We start from the raw sequence: 22,721 nt of genomic DNA on the forward strand, positions 1-22,721 counted from the left end.
CTGCCACATCACTAAGATGTAATCCGAAATATGCAGAATTAGAAGATTGTGCTCAGAAAATACTACAATTAGTTATGCCCCTCAAAAATTAATCACATCTATAATATTATACTTGCCTGCACACAGTAGTCATGTTCTGGTGGTACCTCCTCCAGGGCAGACACCTCAGCTGAAAGCTGGTCCTGCCAGAGAGCAACGCTGGCTGTCTCAGTCCCGACCTCACTCTCATCCTCTTCTACAGCCTCCTCTGGGTCATTCTCTGGGGCCATGACATCCCCAGCACCAAGGCAGATGTTGTGTAGGATGGCGCATGCTGTTATGACCTGAAAACAATTTAAAAGAGGGTGCATGGGTATCCTCCATCAGCAAGGATAAAATGCCCTGGAGGAGGATAAACTGTACAGAGGGCCGTGGCGGAGCACCCTAGTCATGCACTGACCCAGGCTAGCCCACATACGTGTCAATAAAATGGCCCCGATGGTCAGAAGCTGCTTGCAGGATTATGGAAGGGAAGAGTTTCCTGTTCCTGTAGCACTGACCATCAGGTCTGCTTGGACTCCTGAAGCGGATATGGCAGCCGTCAATTGCACCCACAGCTTTAAGAAAAGCTCTGTGGCGTGCCAGCCCTGCAAACGTACGGGACACTGCCTTAAGTCCTCAGGGGTCTTTAGAAGGTAGATGACCTGGTGACGAATTGCCACGATCTCCTCTGTAACTCTGTGGACGATGCGATGGACAGTAGAGCGAGGCATCCCAAACACTCTGCAGACCACTCTGTAGGATGTGCCACTTGCCAGCCAGAATAGAAAAACCAAGGTCTCAATAGTAGCACCCATCCATGTTGCCTATCCTGGTGCAAAAGATTAAGCAGCACTGCCAGAGACTCCCTGCTCAGCCGAAAATCAGGGCTGGTGTCCTCCTGGTTGAAGAAGCGTTTCAGACTGGGACACTCAGGTTGATCCTGCAGTAAAGGGGTCCGGTCTAGAAAAGGGAAGAATGGAGATGGAAAAACACATTATTTTTAAGGCATGCTTCTGGATCAAAGCAAGTAGATACCAATACACCAAAAACACTGCATTATTATATAATTATCTAAGACCAACCAGAGGGGATCAAATACTTTATAATTCCCATCTATCTTAAAATTGAAAATTGTTGTTTATAAATATATATAAAATATGTCGACATACATTTGCCATAAAGTTGCTATCTAGTTGTTTATTGGCTAGAAGCTTTAAGTTAAATCAAACCTCTGAAATGTAAATGTGTTTCAGTACTTATAAAAATGTTTCGAATCTTGTTAAATTGTTTTCTGAAATGTTAATTTGTCTTTAGGTTTGACAAAGTGTTTTAGATTTTGTAATGTTGGTTTGCTCCCCCCGGCTATCATACACCATGCTCTCAGAGAGAATTTTTTTACAGAAGTTAATTTTTGCAGGTGATGCAACATTGCATGGAGCTGTGCTTGCAACTCTATTTGCCTTTAATACCTAATGGATTTCATAATAAAAGACCTGCATGAAAGTTGAAATGAGCAGGGACTGGACCTTTCTGAAAACTGAAACACAAATGAAAGAAAAATGTCTCCACTTCATAGCTTTTCAACAGTTTAGTTTTCATGTATTTCCCTGTATTTTGATTGGACGTGTTTGTATGTTTTAGATATAATAATCTCAGTCTTTGTTGCCGCTTGTCTTTCATGTGCTTTTATTTTGAAGAGACATCCCACAATGCTCTGGGAGCCTCGTGTCGCTTCACTAGCAGCTCGGATTCTAGCTGCTTCATCAGTGTGAGGAAGTGTCAGAACATTAATTTGGACCTTTAGAAAGAACACGGTACGTTGCCTCGCCTCTTCCTTATATAGGATGTAAAGGTTCTGCTGAACTGAGCAGAAGAACTGAGCTCCATGTGATCGAAAGCTCAGCAGCAAGGTGAAACTGGTGTTCAGGTTCAGTTTGAATGGATTCTGTCTAAAGGATACATCTGGAGCAGCGTTTTGGACTTTATGCTTAGTTCGGTGCAACCGAAACATCGGTGGACTAAAAGTAGCGTCGTATTACTGCTCTACAGGCAGCACGTAGATTATGAAGAGGAAGATGAAGACTAGAAGGTGCATGGAGACAGACAGAGGTTGATCTTTTACGCATGTAGGTGCTCGGCTTGGGAAGTAGAAGATTCATTTAAAAGATAAAGACTAAACTGGAAAAATAAAACACTGTTTCAGTATTTATTTACAGCAGAAAATACAAAAACAGCAGAAAAAATATCTGCATGAATGAGAACTTCAGAAAACAACTTCATTTAACTTGTTATATGTCTGTGTGAAATGTGAAAGTGCAAATGAACGATATGCATTTAAATTTCATCACAGCTTTCATCATCAGAGTCATCCCTTCTCTGCTTGTCTCTGTGCTCCATGAAAACTGGCCTTCGAGACCGAGGCTTCCAACATGCCACAACTTAATGGCAGGGGCTGGATCACAGTCTGTGATTGAATCAGAGGAGAGCTGAACAGTCAGCAGGTCTGACAAGGTCTGATTTTTAAGACTGGCCCGCCAGTCACTTTTGACCACCTTCATGGCACTAAATCCCCGCTCACAGTCAGTTGTTGAAGCAGGGATGCAAAGGATAAGGTCAACCAGATGCAGTACGTCCGGACACACCTGGCCAAGCTGCTGATTAACCTCTGGCCAGGAGATGTTTTTTAAAATGTTGGAGTTCTGGTACAGTCTCGACTTGAGAACAGTCCACTGGTCCAGCACTTCTCCCACTTTCAACCCTGCTCTCATAAGCACAGGCTCAGAGTGTTTGATGAGCTCCTGCACATCAGAGTCACCAAAATATACACTTATAGAGATATAAGATGTAGAAGATGTTTTGGACGAAATGATAGAAAATCAGTTACTTAAATGTTTTGTTAAGTCTGGTCATTTTGGATACAAAAACATCCCCTAATTTACCAGCATTTCTGTTTGCCTCTGGCCAGTATCGGACGTTGGTAATCCGCATGGCACGTAGGATCCAATGGCTCATATCTCTGAAGCTGTTGTCCATGGTTATTGACAGCAGATCTATGAGATGGTCTTTGAATGGTCTTTAATGATAAATACGGTCAATTTTGTTGGTTGTACCTGGATTTGTATTTGAGCATTATAGCCTGGGTGGAGGACAGGCTGTCATGAACTTCGTCCACGGTCACTGAGGAACGCTGGATGGTTAGGGACAGGCTGCTGAGCTGAGTCAGCAAGTCATGAAGGAAGCAGGAGAATTTGACGATGGCCTCATTCTTCATAATATGGAGAAACCCTCGGGCCTTTGCCTTCTGTATTTCATTACCCGCTCCTTAAGGTGAATGTGCCTGACATGATAATGCATAGAATGAAATGAATAAATTATTAATTACATACAATCACATTTTAAAATATCAAGGAATTCTTACAATGTATAAATAAACATTTCAACACTAAACTAACATCTGTATTCTTTCCAACCTGCCAAGCCATGACAAATTTCTACATTTAGGAAATGTTAACTTCAAAACTGTCTGTTTCCTACCTGTACTAGCCTACTTTACCTGCTCTAGGTGGTGCATAAGTCCCTTGCAGCCTCTCAAAACGTTTTCAAGGGCTCACAGGAAATGTGAAACCCACCGGGTCCCTCCTACCCTAGTAGGCATCAGAGTCTTCATGCCAATCTCCTCGAAGCTACTCATCAAGTTTGCCCTGTTCACACAGCTCTTGTGATAGAAAGAATACAGGCCGCTCAGCAAATCATCAACTTTCCTTGCCAGATTGTTTTGGGACACGGCTTCAGATTAGGCAAACTCCAGCCGATGGGACATGCAGTGTAGGCCCAGAATGTGTGCTTTGTCTACGCGCTGCCGACTGACTACCCCTCTCTTGACCCCTGTCATGACTGCAGCACCGTCCGTCCCAAACGCTACTAGTTTCTGTAGCCACTGCCCTGTCTCATCTTCGTTCACTGACATGGTTTCCATTATTGAGGATATAGCTTCAGCGACATGGTTTGTGTCTGGCTTTTCCACCGTTTGGATACCCAAAAAACGCACTTCCATCTTCCCTGCTGTTGCCCACCTGACGTACACCAGCTCCTCTTCCATCACTGCCCTCTCTGTCGAACTGTCACTCATTACTGACAGGAACTTTGTGGTGGCTAGAGCTTCTCTGAGTTTTTTTCTTTCTGCCTCAGCAATGTAAAATATAAATTCCTTAGCTCGATTTGAGTTCCTATAAGTACTTCCAACTTTTAGCCCTTTTCTCTCATCCACCCCGGACAAAACACACATTGAATAATGTTATGACTAACCTAGCTTCCTCACAAACTTTAGTCAAGTGCTTTTTAAACTCAAATGTAACTGGTTAGTTTACTGTTGTTTATCTGAGACCCCCTTCATCTTTTCACCGCCATACATGACCTACAGTCAGTGCAATTCATGATGTTCTCCCCTGGGTCATATACCAACCATTCTCGACCTGCTGTCTTCCACTTTTTGTTGAACGGCCTTTTCTTTTTCTTTGTCTCCCTTTCCTTCGTTTCATTGTCAGGGTTTTTTTTTTTCTGCTCTCCGGGTTCTCTGACACCTTGAATGTGCCTCCACATTACCGCCCCCACCGCTTCACAACTGTGTTCTCCACAGGGACCGCCTGTCAAAAGTGATGTTGGTCATGAACGGACCAATGAGCAAACACTGTACGCAGGCAGTTCTCATGGGAGTTGTAGTGTCGTAGTGTCACATTTCAATTTGTTTATTATTTCAGATCCTATTTGGGAAAACTACAATTAAGAACTGTATATATAATTCAACCCCCTAAAGTGGCTAGTTGGAGTGGCTGTGTTACCCGCCACTGCTAAATTTCACCCGCATTTGGCGGGTTGGCGGGTGTTGATGTCAAAGCCCTGCTTCCACCCCCGTGCCTCACATGGGAATGGTGTTCAGAGTGATGTGTTGTGTTACTTTGTAACTACCCATAGTGTTCTTCATCTATGCTAGAAAGTTCCACGTTGGTGTCTTCTGACCACAGCACATTTATTGGCATTGTGTTTCTCTAATGAACTCACTGTTCGCCTCCTTAACATTTGCTGCTGAGTTCAGAGCAAGGCGGGTATCCACTCAAGAATGTTTTCTGACTCACAGGTTTGATGCTAAATGTACATACGATAGTAAAAGTTCTCCTGACTATGCCAGTGTCCACTGCCTCCGTGGAGCAAACCTTCGTTTGGTGGCACTGTTAGCTTGCCATATGTATTTGTGTGGATCAGGTGTAATGTGGTCACGTGCGGTGATGGTTTTATGCGTACCCTCCGATAAAATCCTGCAGGTGCCCCTGCTTATTACTTGCATGTCTTTACGAAACAATGACTTGGGTCCAACTCTGCTACTTTGTGTTGGTCCAACACATAAAGTTCCATTACAATACATAAAAGTCTTGGATTGCAGTGTCACAAAACATGAATAAGTGAAACCCTAATAGTGCAATGCACTGTAGCAGTTGTGGTTGAAGAGATTTCTTCTGCTGCTGGTAAGGGAATTTCTGGGTTTAAAAATTTGAACTAATGAAACTCTTCCTCGTCAGTGTTGGATTTCTGTTACAGTACATTGGACCGTTCAGATTTAAAGAATCAAAAACATGTTTCCCAGCATCTGTTGTTTTTTCTTCTTTTCTTCTGCAGGTTGAAAATGTGTGGCATCTGGGCTTTGTTTGGCAGCGATGAGTGCTTGTCAGTTCAGTGCACGTGTGCCATGAAGATCGCTCACAGGGGCCCCGACGCTTTCCGCTTTGAAAATGTCAACGGCTTCACCAGCTGCTGCTTTGGCTTCCACCGGCTGGCCATTGTGGATCCGCTGCATGGTATGCAGCCGCTACGCGTCAAGACGTTTCCTTACTTGTGGCTCTGCTACAACGGAGAGATTTACAACCACCAAACAGTAAGACCACTGTGACATTGATCAAGTTTCCATAAAGCCAAGAATGAAAAAACCAGCCAACATCCTGGAATCTGATCTCAGACTACAGTATGCCTAACGATGCCCACAGAATGCTGAGCTTTACACTGTGTTGATGAACCCATCCAGATCATTTGGAACATCAGATGTTCCATCCCTTCCATTGCCACAAGTCTCTAACATCCAGCACCTTGGCATGCAGACTGCTTTTACTAGCACGTTATAAAATCTATCCCTCTCAGTAGCTCAGTGAGAGCGACCCAACATGGTACAATGAGAGAATACCACCTGTGCAGTAACTCCAGTCATTACATTTCCTCCCTACTAAATATTCCACAGTTAGTGTTAATGGAATTAGATGATTGAGACTGGGGTCACTGGAGGCTGTGGCACATAGTGCTCAGTGGTCTGCAACTTTCTGCAGAGTCAGTAGCTACAGACCTTCAGGTATGAGCTTAAGAACAGTTAAGAGGCTTGTGAAATGGGTTTCCATTACCAAGCAGCTGCATCCAAGCCTCACATCAACAACGTCCACTGCACAGCGTGAAATGCAGCGATGTAAGGTACACCATTAATGGACTCTAGAGCGTAAGAGACATGTTGTCTGGAGTAAAGAATCATGCCTCTGTGTAGTAATCCAGTGGACCAGTCTTGGTTTGGTAGTTACCATGGGAACAGCACTTACTTGGATCCTTTGGTATAACGTTTGGTGCAGGGAGGATTATGGTTTGGTTTCAGGAGTTGGGCTCATCTCCTTAGTTCCACTGAAAGGAACACTTAAAGCTTCAGCATTTCATGCTTCCAACTTTGTGGGAACAGTTAGTGGAGAGTATCTTCCTGATCAAACATAACTAAACACCAGCCATAAGGACATGAGATGAGAGGGTTTGGTGCAGAGCACTTAACTGGCCTGCACAGACTCCTGACCTCAACCCGACAGAACACATTTGTGAAGAATTGACACAAATACTGCAAGGAAAGGCCTTCTCATCCAACACTAGTGTCTGATCTCACAAATATACTTCTGAAAAAATGGTCAAAAATTTGCATAAACCCTCCAGAACCTTGTGGAAAGCTTTCCAAGAACAGTTAGAGCTGTTAGAGCTGTTAGGCTGAAAGAAAATTATAACGTTGTAAGAAGATTCTAATGCTGCTTTCTGTTCTTTCAGCTGAAGACGCAGTTTGACTTTGACTGTCAGACTCAGATGGATGGGGAAGTTCTGCTTCATCTGTATGATCGCTTTGGAATCAAGAAGATGGCTTCTCTCTTGGATGGAGTCTTTGCTTTCATTCTGCTGGACACAGCCAACAGAAAGGTCCATCTGGGAAGAGACACGTACGGTGTCCGACCGTTGTTCAAGTTCCTCGCCGATGATGGCTTCCTTGCAGTCTGCTCAGAGGCCAAAGGTCCTGGAATAACTTCAAACAGTTTCTTCAACCTGACTCTTTAGTGAGGTTATCTTGGTGAGCAGTAGTTAACCTGTTCTTCTGATCATAGGTCTTACACAGATCACCCACTCAATAGAAACCACTGCCACCATTGTTCCCTTTCTCCCTGGGCACTTTGAGGTCTTTGACCTGAAGCTAAACGGCAAAGTTCAGTCTATTCAGTTTGAGCAGTTTCACTGCTGTACCAGAGAGCCGGCTCATGCCCTCTACGACACGGTGGAGGGACTGTCTTCAGGTGAGAAACGGTCCTCTACCTAGTTTATGTGTCAGCCTTTTTCATAGCATCTATAACCAAACAAATGTATCTGTCCAGGTGTCGATAAGGAAACGGTGAAACGTAACATCAGGAGTCTGTTTGAAAACGCTGTGAGGAAACGCCTTATGGCTCACAGACGAATTGGTTGTCTCCTGTCAGGTAACTGCTGCCCTTTGAGTCAGAAAACAGTAATATTAACTGCACGCAATAATTTGTGGGCTGTTGGGGAAATATTTGCTGTACACACAGTTGTTTAATTCTAGCTGCAACATGCAGTAATGGAAAAAAGTAAAGTCTGTCTTCCTTCAGTTCCTCCACCTTTCTGTATGACTTTCAGTCTCCTACATCGTTGTGGAGAAAAACTTTTTTTTAACACATACAGGGAAATCCTGTGACAAACGGTACATGGTCTGCATTTCTTCGGCCCTCGGAGACAAGAATGATAAACTGATTGATGTTTGCCATTATGATTAGGGTTATTAGTTTTGCTGCTTAAACAGTTTTTTTTCCAATCAGATCATTGAATGCAGCATTTGTTTCAGAATATGATTGAGCACATTTATTGTTTACTGCTTAGAAGCACAGCTGCACCACTTTATGCATAGTACTGTGAAAAAATATTTGCCCTCGGCTGTTTTTTGACTTTTTGTTACACTTAAATATTTTAGATAATCAAACAGACTTGTTTGATAATCACTGATTATTAATACAAGTTAAGCTGTGTAAATAGAACAAGTTGTTTTTTTTGTAGGGCTGCAACTAGCGATTATTTTGATAATCGATTCATCTGACGTTTTTTCGATTAATAATCAGATAGGGAAAAGTGCTTAATAGCAGTTTTTTTTTACAGAATTTGAACCACATGAAGCTAAAACTTTGCCACTTGAGGAGTTCTAGAGAAAGTTTTTCAACATAAAGGCAAAATATATATATTTTTAGTACAAGTTTGGTCTATATTGTCCAGCTAACGATTGTTAGATTGCTAAATTAGTTGATAATTATTTCAATAATCAGATTAATCGTGATAAATGTGATTATTGTTTCAGCCCATGTTTTTTTGTGGCACTAGTGGCCTTTATTTTGTAAGTTGCCCGACAGGAATTGGGGTCGAGAGAGAGAGAGGGCGGAAGACAAGCATCAAAGGTCAACAGGCCGGGACCAGTATATGGGTCACACGCTTTCCCCTGCGCCACTGCATTTTTGGGTTCAGTTTCACACCCAGGCCTGCTTACTGCCAGAGCTAATTCAAGGAAACACTTAAGTAGATCATGTCTGACGGTATGAAGTATGCCAGAATATTTTAAAAAGCAGAAGACCTGACATTAAAAAGTGTAGGAACAGCTGAAAAGCAAATCCACAAACATCTGTCAGTCTGGAAAGGGTTAAAAAGCTAAGGCTAAGGGACTCCAGTGAGAACCATTATTCACCAATGAAGAAAACATGGAACAGTGGTGAACCTTAGAACATAAAGGCCCATCTCACATTTACCAGAAAACATCTTGCTGATCCTTCAGACTTTTGATAAAATATTCTGTGGACTGATGAGAAAAAATTGAGACTTTTTGGAAGGTGGCGACCCATGACATCTGGTAACATCGGTAACACCTGGTGTGAAACTAACTGCATTTCAGGGAGGAAACATCATATCAACAGTTAAACATGGTTTTGCTGGTATGATGGACTTTATGACCTGCTGTAATTGGAAGGAGATCCAAAAGGAGAATGTCTGACCATCAGTTTGTGACCTTAAGCTCATCTGCACTTGGGTTCTGCAACAGAACAAAAGCACACCAGCAAATCCATCTCTGAATGGTTAAAAAATGGAATGAAAACTTTGGAGTGGCTTAGTCAAAGTCTTGACCGAAATCTGACTGAGATGCTGCAGCATGACCGTACACAGGTTGGAAACATCTAAAATGTAGCTGAATTAAAGCAATTCTGCTAAGCGGAGTGCTCCAGAATTCCTCCAGTGTTTTAAAAGACTCGCTGCCAGTTATTGTTATTAACACTGCTAAGGGTGGCCCAGTTAGTTACTGGCTCTTGGAGGCAATTACTTTCTCATATAGGGTCAGCTTGCTTTGGATAGCTTTTTGACCCTTAATAAATAAGATCATCATTTGAAAACTACTCAGGTGTTTACTCAGGTTACTTTGTCTACATTAAAAATTGTTTCTTGATCTGAAAACTAAGTGTGGTAGCACAGTTGGGATCTGGACTTTCAATAGGCCGCTGCTCCTTGATTATTCATTTTTTAGCAGTCCTGTTGTAGATCCGCTGCTGTGTTTGGGATCATTGTCCTGTTGGTGACCCATCTGTGGCCAAGCTTCAGCTGTCAGACAGATGGACCCACATTTCACCCTAGATTAGTCTGCTAAACAGAAGAAGTCATGGTCCACTCAATGACTGCAAGGTGTCCAGTTCCTACCGTTGCAAAACTAACTCAAATCATTACTGCTCCACCACCGTGTTTAACAGTTAGTATGAGGTGTTTGGTTTTCTCCTAATGTGGTGATGTGCTTTATGAACACACTTCTCTCCTCCGGCCTTAAATGTCCGAAGGATGTTCCTGAAATCTTGTGGTTCGTTAAAATGCAGCTTTGTAAACCTAAAACATCCTTCCACAGGACTTTTTTCTGGCAAACTTTCCAAACGAGTCATTCTCTTTCAGATGGCCCCATTATGAACTGGAGCATTTAACATGCAAACTGAGGCCTGTGGAGTTTGAGATGTTGCTCTGGAGTTTTTTTACATTTTCTCTGAGCATTACAGAGTTTGACCCTGGGCCGAATTTGAAGGAATGTCAACTTTGGGGAAAATTTGTATCTGCCTTGAATGTTTTTCACTTGTGAAATAATCACACTGCTTGTAGAATGACAGACTTCAAATAGTTTGGAAATGGCTGTGTAACATTTTCCAGATGGATAGGCAGAACCAGCTGCTTCTGAAAGGTCAATGCTGATGTCTTTCTGCTTCGCGTTGTGTTAACACACCTCTGTGTGCCATAGAGCAGCAAGAGTACTTAGTCTATTTTTCATTTACATCTCTTCTATTTTGGCTTTGAGATTTTTTTTTTTACAAGAAAGCTACATTTAAATATTTTTAGAACAGATCCGTTTAATAATGTCCTGATATTTTAAACCCTTGAAATGAAAGAGGGTGTACTTTCTTTTTACCTTGACTGTATCTTCTACATCCCAGGTGTATCTCAGCTAGTTGTCACAAATTCATTTATCTGAAAACCTTTAAAACATTTCTTTTGTTTGTGACTTGAAAAGCCTTTGTTATTGATCCGACAGGGGTGGGTACTGGATGTCAGTTCTGCTCGTTCATGTTCTATGTTCAGGTGGTCTGGACTCAAGTTTGGTGGCAGCCATGCTGCTGAAACTGTCCAAAGAAGAGAAGCTGCCGTATTCCATTCAGACGTTTTCCATCGGGTCAGAGGACAGTCCTGATGTCATAGCTGCTGAAAAGGTCAGTTTGGCCCATTAGGTCGCAGTAACATGGAGGAGACTCATGTGGGAGAAAACTGGGAGTTTTTTTCTTTCTTTTTGTGTCATTCAATTTTTTCCTATAGATGCACTTTGATAATTTGCAGTTGATTCATGGTAGAAACTTGGTGTTTGGTGTATAAAATGAGAAGTTTTTCATACAGTCTGTGGTCAGCAGCTGGTTTTTATGCTGTCAGGTGGCGGCTCACATTGGCAGTGAGCACCATAAGGTGGAATTCACAGCAGAGGAAGGCATCAAAGCTGTGGAGGACGTCATTTTCCACCTGGAGACCTACGACATCACCACCATCCGTGCTTCTGTTGGTGAGTAATTGCTGCTAGCAGGACGAACCCTGTGATGTTAGCCCTTTTTCCACCGAAAGCCCCAGGATTTAAAGCCTCCAGATTTGTTTTACCTGGGTAATAGGAATCCCAGGGAATTCTGTACTCAATTCTGTATCATTTATTTATTTAAATCAGCATAACGACGAATGGGGAAGTTGTGAAGAGAACTGCAATACACCTTCTGTCCAGCAGATGACGTTACTCCTTTACTCCGTTTAAAAAACTATTAGCTAATAAGTAATTATTTAGTTACAACAGATAAATTATAAATAATGAGCAGCTTTAGAGTTATACAGTTAATTCATTTCTTTCATTATTGAGTTATACTGGATCCATAAGGAGGAAATCATTATTTTACTTTTAATGTTTTTACCAACTGCATCTGGCCAAAGTTGTTGCTTTACAACGGCGTGATTCATTTATAATATCTACTAAACACTGATTAACACACTTATTTTTCTTTTATTATCATCATGTAAATTCATATCACATAACTACAGAAAATTATTTTAGTAAAACGTTTATTTATTAGAATAAAAAACTGATAATCAGTCCAGAAGTACAGGGAATTAATACCTTGACTGTCAAATCATAAGCAAATATTTATGTAAAGCAGAAGATGCATAGACAGTGGTGTAGAGGATGACAGGGTTACTGGGAGCTTCTGGGGAACTACATCCAAACCTGGAACTGTGGTCTCTCCTCCTGCAAAGCCGTCTGCATAAAACTATGAAAAATGAAAAGTTCATTACTCCACTAAGTTAGGTTTACATGAAAAGACAATCGTAGAAAGTTCATCATCAGCACTGCATTAAAACATTTGTCTTACAGAACTGTAGCAAAACAGTTTATAATTAATGCCAACAATGACTTAAAGTGTCACAAATTTCCAGCGGAAAATATTCTGTTTTATATTCTGGTAGTTGCGGTTATTCACCACATACCTACTAAAGACATTATATTCACTCTCAGCTGCCACAAACAGACAACAGGTAGCGGGAAATCCCAGAGTGCCTGGCCGAGATCAGGCAGCCCTTAGTGGGGAAGTCCCAGTCCAGCCGCCCAGTTAGTTTAGTTTAGCTAATAGCAGCCAGACTGGTCTGCAAGCTGAGTCCGCTGCTCCGAGAACTCTAAAAAAAACATTTCAGTATGCGCTCATTCTGGATGAACTGACTGCACAGATCAAGTTTTGAGGTCTACCCTCGCTTAAAACCATCATAAAACTACTTTTTCATTTCATTCATTTTGTATCATTGCTACCAATAATAATGCCTTCATTCTTTATGTATCTTGATGTATTATTATGTATTATTATTATTATCCATGGAAATATGACAACTTTGAAAATTCCCAGAATTTTGCAGCTCTATTAGCAAAGTCACATCAGTACAGCCTAAAGCAGTTTTCAGTTAGCGTTGGAATCAGCGTCCAGACTGCAGGCTTTACATCTCTGCAGCCTGAAGAGTGCAATGATGTGACATAAATGTGTGTACACAATCACCACATTCCTCTTTCCACCTGAGCAACTTGGTTGAATTGACCTCAAATCCAGTGAAACACTGTAAGGTCAACGAGGTCGGTGGGAGCGACAGATTGAGTGCTGGCTGCTGCAGTCCAGCGTCACTGTTCTGATTTAACTCTGTTAGAATGGACCACAGTCCAACCAATCAAACAGAACATGGACATAAGGTTTGGGTTGATGGTGCTTTAACGTCATATTGTATCAAAGCTTTTTCCATGGATGCCTTCAACCATCAGTGATGGTAAACTTGTCCAAATTAGGGCGTTCTTCATCCACAGAAATAAGAATAAAGTTCAGTTTCCTCCACTGCAGGGATGTACTTGGTATCGAAGTACATCAAGGAGAAGACAGACAGTGTAGTGATCTTCTCTGGAGAAGGATCTGATGAGCTGACTCAGGGATACCTTTACTTCCACAAGGCAAGTACTCTAAGAAGCAGTCATATTACAGGATCAAACCGAGCTATGACCTCTGCTTCCTCTTTTATAAAGCTATGGATTATTCATAGATTAATTTTTACTGCAGTATAACAGTGGTATACTAAGTTTGCATAATTTAATAACCTTTTTAGTAATTATCAATAAGCCTCACTTTGGGAGCTCAGATATGCTGAACAGGTGCTTCATGTTTGAAGAAAAGGCAAAAAAGGGGATTTATTTGGACTGAAGCCCTTCTGTACCAAATTCCCAGTAAGTTCATTTCTACTGGATGTAAATAATCATCATCACAATCCAATCAACAGTCTCGTTATTGCTAATAATCAGAAGTATAATCAGTGACTCTGTGGGGACATTTCTATTTACAGTGAACACTGGCCATCTGAGAGAAATTGTAGAGCTGTGAAGAGATTGTTAAATCCAGGGAATTCTTTCCTGACTGAGCTGCTTTTCTCCTCCAGGCTCCAAGTGCCAAAGCAGGAGCAGAGGACAGCGTTCGTCTCTTAAAGGAGCTCTTCTTGTTTGATGTTCTTCGTGCTGATCGGACTACTGCTGCCCACGGGTAAGTTCTCACAGACACCTGCAGAACTCACAGAACTCAGTCTGGATACGACTGTATGGAACGCCTGAATTACTTTGTGCCATTTAACAATTTAATGAGCTGAATTTGGGCTAATTGAACTTACTGTAGGTGTATTACTGTATAAAACACACCTGTCCACACACTCAAACTCCAACCTCTCCACAATGGCCAAGACCAGAGAGCTGTGGAAGAACATCAGGGATAAAATAGTAGAACTGCACAAGGCTGGGATGGGCTACAGGAAAATAGCCAAGCAGCTTGGTGAGAAGGTAACAACTGTTGGCGCAATTCTAAGAAAATGGAAGAAGTTCAAGATGATGGTCAATCTCCCTCAGTCTGGTCCATGCAAGATCTCACCTCGTGGGGCATCAATGATCATGAGGAACGTGAGGGATCAGCCCAGAACTACATGGCAGGACCTAGTCAATGATCTGAAGAGAGCTGGGACCACAGTCTCACAGAAGACCATTAGCAACACACTACGCCACCATGGATTAAAATCCTGCAGCGCACGCAAGGTCCCTCTGATCAAGCCATCGCATGTCCACCTGAAGTCTGTCAGTGACCATCTGGATGATCCAGAATGGGAGAAGGTCAAGTGGTGTAATGAGACCAAAATAGAGTTTTTTGGTCCAAACTCCACTCGCCGTGTTTGGAGGAAGAAGAAGGATGAGTACAACCCCAAGAACACCATCCCTACCGTGAAGCATGGAGGTGGAAACATCATCCTTTGGGGATGCTTTTCTGCAAAGGGGACAGGACGACTGCACCCTATTGAGGGGAGGTTAGATGGTCATGTATCAGAAGATCTTAGCCATCAACCTCCTTCCCTCAGAAAGGCCACTGAAGATGGGTCATGGCTGGGTCTTCCAGCGAAGCACACAGCCAGGGCAACAAAGGAGTGGCTCCATAAGAAGCATCTCAAGGTCCTGGAGTGGCCTAGCCAGTCTCCAGACCTGAACCCAATCAAAAATCTTTGGAGGGAGCTGAAAGTCTGTATTGTCCAGTGACAGCCCTGAAACCTGAAGGATCTGGAGAAGATCTGTATGGAGGAGTGGTCCAGAATCCCTGCTGCAGTGTGTGCAAACCTCGTCAAGAACTACAAGAAACGTCTGATATCTGTAATTGCAAATGAAGGTTTCTGTACCAGAGCAAAATGTCTCCATTGTGAGATCAATAAAGTCTATATTATTATTATCATTATTATTATTATTATTTTAATTAAACACTTTATGCTTGTGGGCAAAGGGAATAAGGGGAAACGCTTGGTGTATTTAACAGGACAACAAGATGCTTACACAGAAATCTAGTACAATAATTCCTTTAATAATGCATTAACATAGTACCTGCCAGTCAGAGATGCACTGATCACAGATTTTGTGGTTGATCTTCAATTTTTACATATTTTAGCTAACTCCAATTTCTCTTCAGGTCCTATGAATAAACAATTATTAACAACATTTTTAACAAAGTTACAATATTACATTTTCAGCCAGACTAACAAATCAGAGCACCACTGTTGGGCATTGGCATTTTGCCGTCATGAGACCAAGACGTCTGATTAACAGTACATCGCCATTGCAAGGCTTCAAATAGGATGTTCTCAGATGGAAGTGGCCACTGAGCTTAGAGTGTCACAGAGTGTCATCAGCAGGTTGTTACAGAGGTTAAGGTTGGGCGACATGTAACATTTTTCCAACCGATATTCGTCTGTCCAAAAAAGGACGATGGGCGATATTTTAGTGCAGGTGACGTTTGGACTTTTTTGTGGGCCGAGCAATGTAAATAGCCGTTGACTGATTTGCCAATTTAGAACACAAATGTCCAAAAAATGGAGGAACTAGTTATCAATGAAAATACAAAGTCTATACTAATCGTTTGGCTTTAAACCGGATGAGCGAGGTAAACCACAGGATGTAACTAAAGCGGTGTGCCGCTTGTGCAGACATATAGCGCCAGCAAAGACCTTAAACACCGTGATCTTGCATGGATAGTTATGTGTGCACCATCTGGCTGAGTATACTACGATATCACTTGCATACTCGCGACCGGCTGATTGGATCAATGTGTCACCTATAAAACAGTTTGATGTGGAGATTTTTTCCCGCCGAGCAGTTTATTGTGTGACACCTAGTACGCGGCCGCAAAAGTCCGGCAGACGTCTGCTTTGAGTACGTGCAGTCAAGTAGGCTACGCCCGACTATGTTTTGCCCTTAACCCGTAGGCAACAAAATGCCCCCAAAATATCGCTTTTAAAACAACAACTGTTGAAGGGCTCAGTCTGTGGTCAATAAATTCGTCCAATCGCCCAACCTGAACAGAGATACTGGCAGGAACGCATAGAAGTTAACATCCTTTTGCCACACAACTTTTAAATTGTTTTACCCTAAATTAATTTTCTCTGCCAAGACACAACCTCTTACATGAACCATTCAGGTTAACAGAAGACAGGAGGTGCAAAGGGTGATGAGCTGTGTGGTGGGCAGCTGCTCTGGGTTCAGCCACCTAGGGGGGACCAACATGCAAGCAGCATGCTGGGCTGGGATGAGCGTCTGCTTGGACTGACACACACAGTTTCTGTGCCGTCTTTTATCAGGCAGGGAGGTGGAAAGCCAAAGTGATTAGATACACCGTCTCTTCTTGGGGAATCTCTTGCTCAGATTCTTTTTCTGCAGAAGCTCAGAAGGAAAGGTTTAAGACAGCTAGTCTTAATTCTGGCCGGTCGTCTGATGCACAAACAACATACCGCTACTAACTTTTTGGATCCAAGGTTCTTCGAAGAAGTAGTCTAGTTGGCCAGCAAAGTCAAGACATACATATGCGTTTCTCCCCGATGGTGCTCTAGTGAACAGAGGACAAATGATGCTGCACACCAGAGTTTTGCACTCTGTCATGGGGATTCCAGCAGCGTCTCCTCCTTGCTGGGAGTTTTCTTGAAAATTAGGTTAATGCTGTGCATTCTGGGATTGAGTGTTTTTACTAGTCTCTTTAGTTTGTGTAGTTCAGTGGTTGTTCTCCATCCAAGTCGAGCAGCAAACAGTTCAACACGTAGTGAGGTTCCAGATGTCCTAGATTCAAAAGGCCCCATAAGTGGGACATAATCAAAACAGACAAAAATAAATGCATAGCTAAACTGCAAACCCATTTTCAAAAAAATGCAGCTTGTTGCATCCATCGATATTAGTGATATAAGCATGGATAGCATTGCTAACTGTAAACATCTCTCTCTCTCTGTATTCACTGTACTTTAACTGTGATATTTCCAAAAGTCAACCTTCCCTAATCCAAGATATCTCATGCTATTCAGAATTGGACCCCTAAAAGGGATGAAGCAGAGCATCTTTAATACATTTAGCCTTACTGTTATCTGCTGAAGTCTCCCCCTCTGTTCAAAAGTGGCAGCCTGAATCAACAGCCAACATGTTTCTGTTGAAAATAAAGTTCCCTCTCTAGAAGCTTTTTACTACTTCATTTTTAAACACGTCAGTGATACTGACAATGGCTTACAGTCTTTTTCACTCACTAACAATTTAAACACAGAAGAGTGTTTTTGGTGTGACCTCTTGGTTCTTGGGTATGGTCCATTTACTGATCAGCAGAAAGATTGGATCACCAATCACCATTTAAGGCCTGTCGAGGCGTAGAATGAAATAATTCCCCCTCACCAAACAACTTCTTGATGGGTCTCTACTGCTACTATCTGCATTTATAAAAAAAGTGAAAGTTGGAATCATGTTGTAATTCAAACTATTTGAAGTAAAACCCCTAATAATGATAAATACCATAACAATTTCTGCTGACCTGTTTTGTTTTTCAGTTTGGAGCTCAGAGTACCTTTCTTGGACCACAGATTCACAGCGTACTACCTTTCTCTTCCTGAGAAGATGAGAACTCCTAAGGTTAATTCCTCAGATGCTTTTTTGTGTCAGTGCTAGAGCACTTTGTTATATTAACAATGCACTTTGACCTGTGCACACAGGATGGAGTGGAGAAACACCTTCTCAGGGACTCTTTCAAAGGCCAAAACTTGATTCCTGATGAGATCCTGTGGAGACGGAAAGAAGCCTTCAGTGATGGTGTGATGTCTGAGAAGAAGTCCTGGTACACCTGCCTGCAGGAACATCTCTACTCTTTGGTATGGATTAATCTAGCAACATGAACAGTAAACCAGGGTGATAAACAACATTTGTTACGGTCACTTTTATAAATACAAAAAGAGAATTTGCAGAATAAGCTTAGAGCCAGTTTGGTTCCCAGATCAGTTTGAGTCACTGTAAAGTTTCTGTGGTGCTGGTCCATCATGCATGCAGAGACTGGATGTGTTTAAATCCAGTCTAACTCAAGATTGTTTGGTTTGATTTCTTTTATTTTTCATACATGTAACACAATTTTGTCACATGCTATAATTGCACAAATGCTTCAGATCCTTTTGAAAGAATAAAAAGGATAAGATTCATATACATTCCAGGAAAAGGATTTGGGTATGGAACATGTTCTGGAACCCTGCCTCTGAACAGAGACATTTGCAGATTCTACTGATGCATGTTTCAGTTATATGGATTTTTATTTCATATTACTGGCTGAAAAGTTTAGCGATGGCACCCTGGTAAAGAACCAGTTCAGACAGTTGAAACTGAAGTAGTCCATGTACAGTAAAAGGTTTAGGCAGGTGTGAAAAAATGCTATAAAGAAAGAATTCTTTCAGAAATGGAAGTGTTCATCATTTATTTTCATCAATCAACAAAATGCAGTGAATGAACAGAAGAGAAACCTAAATCATATCAATATTTGGTGTGACCACCCTTTACCTTCAAAACAGCATCAATTCTTCTTGTTACACTTGCTCACAATTATTGAAGGAACTCGGCTGGTAGGTTGTTCCTGACATTTTGGAGAATTAACCACAGATCTTCAGTGGATGTAGGCTTCCTCACATCCTTCAGTCTCTTCATGTAATCCCAGACACACTCCATGATGTTGAGATCAGGGCTCTGTGGGACCACACCATCACTTCCAGTAAGTCTAGTTCTGCTTTACGCTGAAGATTTTGGCGGTATGTTTGGGTTCACTCACTTAACATTTTGTAAATTGATAAAATTAAACAATCATCATTTATATTTCTGAAAGCATTCTTTGTTTACAGCATTTTTTTCATACCTGCCTAAAACCTTTGCACAGTACTGTATGTTCTAAACTGACAGCTTCCGACATGAGCTAGCTGCCATATATTTATCGTTTTTTTTCACAAGTTTTCTGCTGTAATTTGTGTTAGTTAGCATGATCACAACATGTAGTATTTCTGTGTCTGTTCTCTGAGAGCTCATCTCCATCTGTGGAATCCTTTCTTGTTGATTTTGCCTACACATTTTTCTGTTTTATTGTCAGATTCCAGAAAACACCTGAAAGTTTGACTGAAAAGAGGCTTTATTAAGCCATGCTTGTTTCAGCTGGAGAGAACCGAATGAATTCATCTCTTTTACTTTGGTCTGGCAGCCTGAGTCTGGACGAGCTCATCCACTGACTGTAAAGGCAGGAGTTTCCTCTGTCCTCATGGAGGATGAAACACCATCAGTCATGTGAAAACATGCTGTCTGGCGCAACACAGCAGCAGTTCTCTCTGCTTGGTCAGATGGGTCTAACCTGTCCTGTGTGGTCCCCCAGGTGAATGATGACCAGATGGAGAAGGCTGAGAAGACTTTCCCCCACATCCCACCAAAAACCAAAGAGGCCTACTACTACAGGCAGGTGTTTGAGAAGTTTTACCCAGGCCAGGCCAAGTGGCTGTCCCATTACTGGATGCCTCGTTGGATCAGCGCCACTGACCCATCAGCGAGGACCCTGTCATTCTACAAACCTGACAAAGACCAGTGATTGGCTGCAGCTTCTGTTTGTGATTTTTGGGTTTGTTTCTGCCGTTGTATTAAAATCCTTTGGAGCTTCTGAAACTGAGCTAGTTGTATGTGAGGATGTCATGTTGTGATTGACTGTCAGGGGTTTGCTGGTGTTTGAGCTGGACTGTGGGACTCTTTTCATTCATTATGGAATAGCACTTATATTTTCCTTTAGTCCACAGCTGGACAAATGTCAAATCATCAAGACAGCTTAGGTGTTCAGCTTCAAATTTGGTTTATTTTTTTTAACTTGCTGTTAGCTCTTTCAGAGGGAACACCATGATGATCTCCTGTAGTCCATCAAACGTCCACCAGCATCCCTGCAGCGTTTGGCTTCTCCACTGATTCTCCCACAAGAAACTGAACTTGACAGCTTGGCTAACACCTATGCATCCTGGAAGCTCAGTTAAATAAAGGCAAAGTCCATGAAACAACCTAATGGTCTTTTGTGAAGCTTTGTTTCTTAGTGAATTCTGTTGAAAAGCCAAAGTAGGTTGATTTACAGAGCATTTCTCCCAACACGGTGTTTAGGAAGGAATGGCATACAGAAGAAATCAGACATGAATTATCACTAAAAATATAGATTTTGAGAATAATAGTGAAGAAACTGTATGACAAAATAAAACCGATGGGGAAAAGGGTTTATGAGAGAATCAAAACAAGAAATGAGTGAAAGTTGATTATTAGGAGCAGTTTTCTAAATGTGCTTTCATGTTTCCTAATCAAAAACACACAAGGTGTTCAGTGTGTTCTTTTTAATATACAACAAACTCCTGTGGAGTCCATTTGTTTGGCTTCGGTTCCTCCGTGTCCTTCATCACAGCTAACCAAACACTGGCCCCTACAGAACCCGTGCATCAGTGCACAGAGGTTATATTTCTCACTTTTCTCCAGGCTGAATTAGTCTTTTGAAGGAAACCTCATGAGTCATATGTAACGTAGCGTATGGAAGTGTTCTCAAGCATATGTTGATCAAATACAGCAGATCTGTCTACAGCCATGGGCCAAAACAGTTAAGCCCCAAGTTTAGGCCCCAGAATAAATTATGATTGGTTTTAATGGAGCTGGTATGTCAAGAATGTACAGCAGGGGGCATGAGTATCCTTTTAGTTGAGCTACAGCATCCAGCGGTCAGTGGTACTCTCTACATCAGTGTGGGATGATCTGTTTTTGGGTTTAGCATCAGGCCACTCTGACTTCTGGAAGCTGTAAATCCAACTCCTGACCTTCTCCAGATCTCCATCTGTATTATGAAAGCAAACATTTTATCTGGAGTGCATTTTTTCACCATGGTACCACACCGCTGCTCACTTACAACATCCCCACTCTGTAGTTACCACAGCTCAGCACATCCTTATTATTACACTTCTTCTCTGTTGCTCAGGAATCTTCTCAAGGATTGGGTTAAACAGTCCATTGCCCGCTCCACACATCTCCATACCTCCAGAATTGTGGCATCTGGACCTACTGCCTTTGCACCCTTTATAGATGCCGTCACTCAGCTTACCAATTTTTGCACTTCCTTGTTTTGTTCCTCCATCTTCTCTCATTTTCTTCAGTCATTCCTACTCTTATCTTCTCTCTTTACTACATTTCCATTTCTGCCCCGACCCACTAACCTGCTGCACATCCTTTCCGGTTCGGTCTTCCTGCTTAGCTATTCAGTACAGACCTTGAGGAGGATTTTTATGTTGGCCAAAATAATTTTGGACAAAAAAGGCAGCTATAAGTCAGTCTAACTGGTATGCTTGGGTGTGCAAAGCTGATCTACAAACTAGGTGCAAATGGAATTGCGTGTGTGTAAAATCAACGAACATCGGGCGCAAACTTTTTACCGCGTTCGCCTTCATGAACATGCAAAACATGCTGATCACCAGAACGTGCAAATTTATGGGATATGCAAATATAATTATTTACCACCCGCGTCCGATTGATTAAACCTGACACAGATTGTGGGTGGAGTTTCTGGTGCTACATTAAGCACGTTTGAAATGCAGGTGCAAACTGGCACAAAAAAAAGTTTGACAGATTCAGCTTTTCCAGGTTTTATGATTGATATTTAATCTTTTTACTTTAGCTTTTATTATTTTTATTTTTTCAAATTATTTTGAGAAGGGCTTTATTTCTTGTTGTCATTGTTACCTCCAACTCAGTGGCGGATGCTGGTCTTTCAAGGAGGGGAAGAATTTCAAGATCGCTGATTCGCTCATTTCGCTGTCAATCAAAAAGGGATTCAGCCTCAGACAGATCATCCAATCATCATGCAGAAGCTGAGCGTCCGGGCCAGCCCACTGCCCCATAGACCCCCAGAGACGCTGATGGGCGGGAAAAAACCCAGCATCTTTGCTTCACTATTGAACTCACTGTTTAAAGCTGTGAAGCTGCGGGATGAGTGAGAGGAAAGCCACGTCGTTACCAGTGATAAGAAGCTGATTCAGAACAAAAGTTGAGCGCGTTGTAGCGCATATTTAGTCAATGATATGTACACACAACAGTATATATTTGATCACTTATTTTTTGACATTTTAGTGCAGTCTTAGAGCAATCGCTCCTGCTCCAACTCCCATGGCTTCATTTTTCTTATAGAACCACTCTGCTCTCCAAAACTGTCCATGGTGACAGCCATTGGCACACACAAAATCCTCATTTAAATAGGGCGGTTCAAACTGCTTTTGCACATGCTATCCATTGCACATGTAATCTTTGTAACTCACCAGCAACACCACTTATTGCATGTGCAATTTTCTTCCCAAGCAATTTGGAGGAAACATTATGATATGGGCAG

At 42.0% G+C, this 22,721-nt stretch overlaps 1 protein-coding gene across 3 annotated transcripts; it reads left to right on the forward strand.

Annotated features, from left to right (window-relative positions):
- The first annotated feature begins 1,717 nt into the window (after window positions 1–1,717).
- On the forward strand, window positions 1,718–20,370 carry asns (asparagine synthetase). Of its 3 annotated transcripts, none has more exons than XM_047382864.1 (12): window positions 1,718–1,835; window positions 5,692–5,947; window positions 7,135–7,372; window positions 7,464–7,649; window positions 7,728–7,829; window positions 11,014–11,141; window positions 11,356–11,482; window positions 13,338–13,444; window positions 13,924–14,024; window positions 17,863–17,944; window positions 18,025–18,180; window positions 19,707–20,370. In XM_047382864.1, exons 2-12 carry the CDS (start codon window positions 5,699–5,701, stop codon window positions 19,914–19,916), a joined length of 1,686 nt encoding a protein of 561 aa, XP_047238820.1. In that variant the 5' UTR covers window positions 1,718–1,835; window positions 5,692–5,698; the 3' UTR covers window positions 19,917–20,370. The 3 variants fall into 3 exon arrangements, with proteins under 3 accessions (XP_047238820.1, XP_047238819.1, XP_047238821.1); XM_047382863.1 differs by lacking the exon at window positions 1,718–1,835 and adding an exon at window positions 1,863–2,147; XM_047382865.1 differs by lacking the exon at window positions 1,718–1,835 and adding an exon at window positions 2,512–2,532.
- Window positions 20,371–22,721: the final 2,351 nt, after the last annotated feature.

Source organism: Girardinichthys multiradiatus, chromosome 13 (assembly GCF_021462225.1).
Source record: "Girardinichthys multiradiatus isolate DD_20200921_A chromosome 13, DD_fGirMul_XY1, whole genome shotgun sequence".
NCBI lineage: Eukaryota > Metazoa > Chordata > Actinopteri > Cyprinodontiformes > Goodeidae > Girardinichthys > Girardinichthys multiradiatus.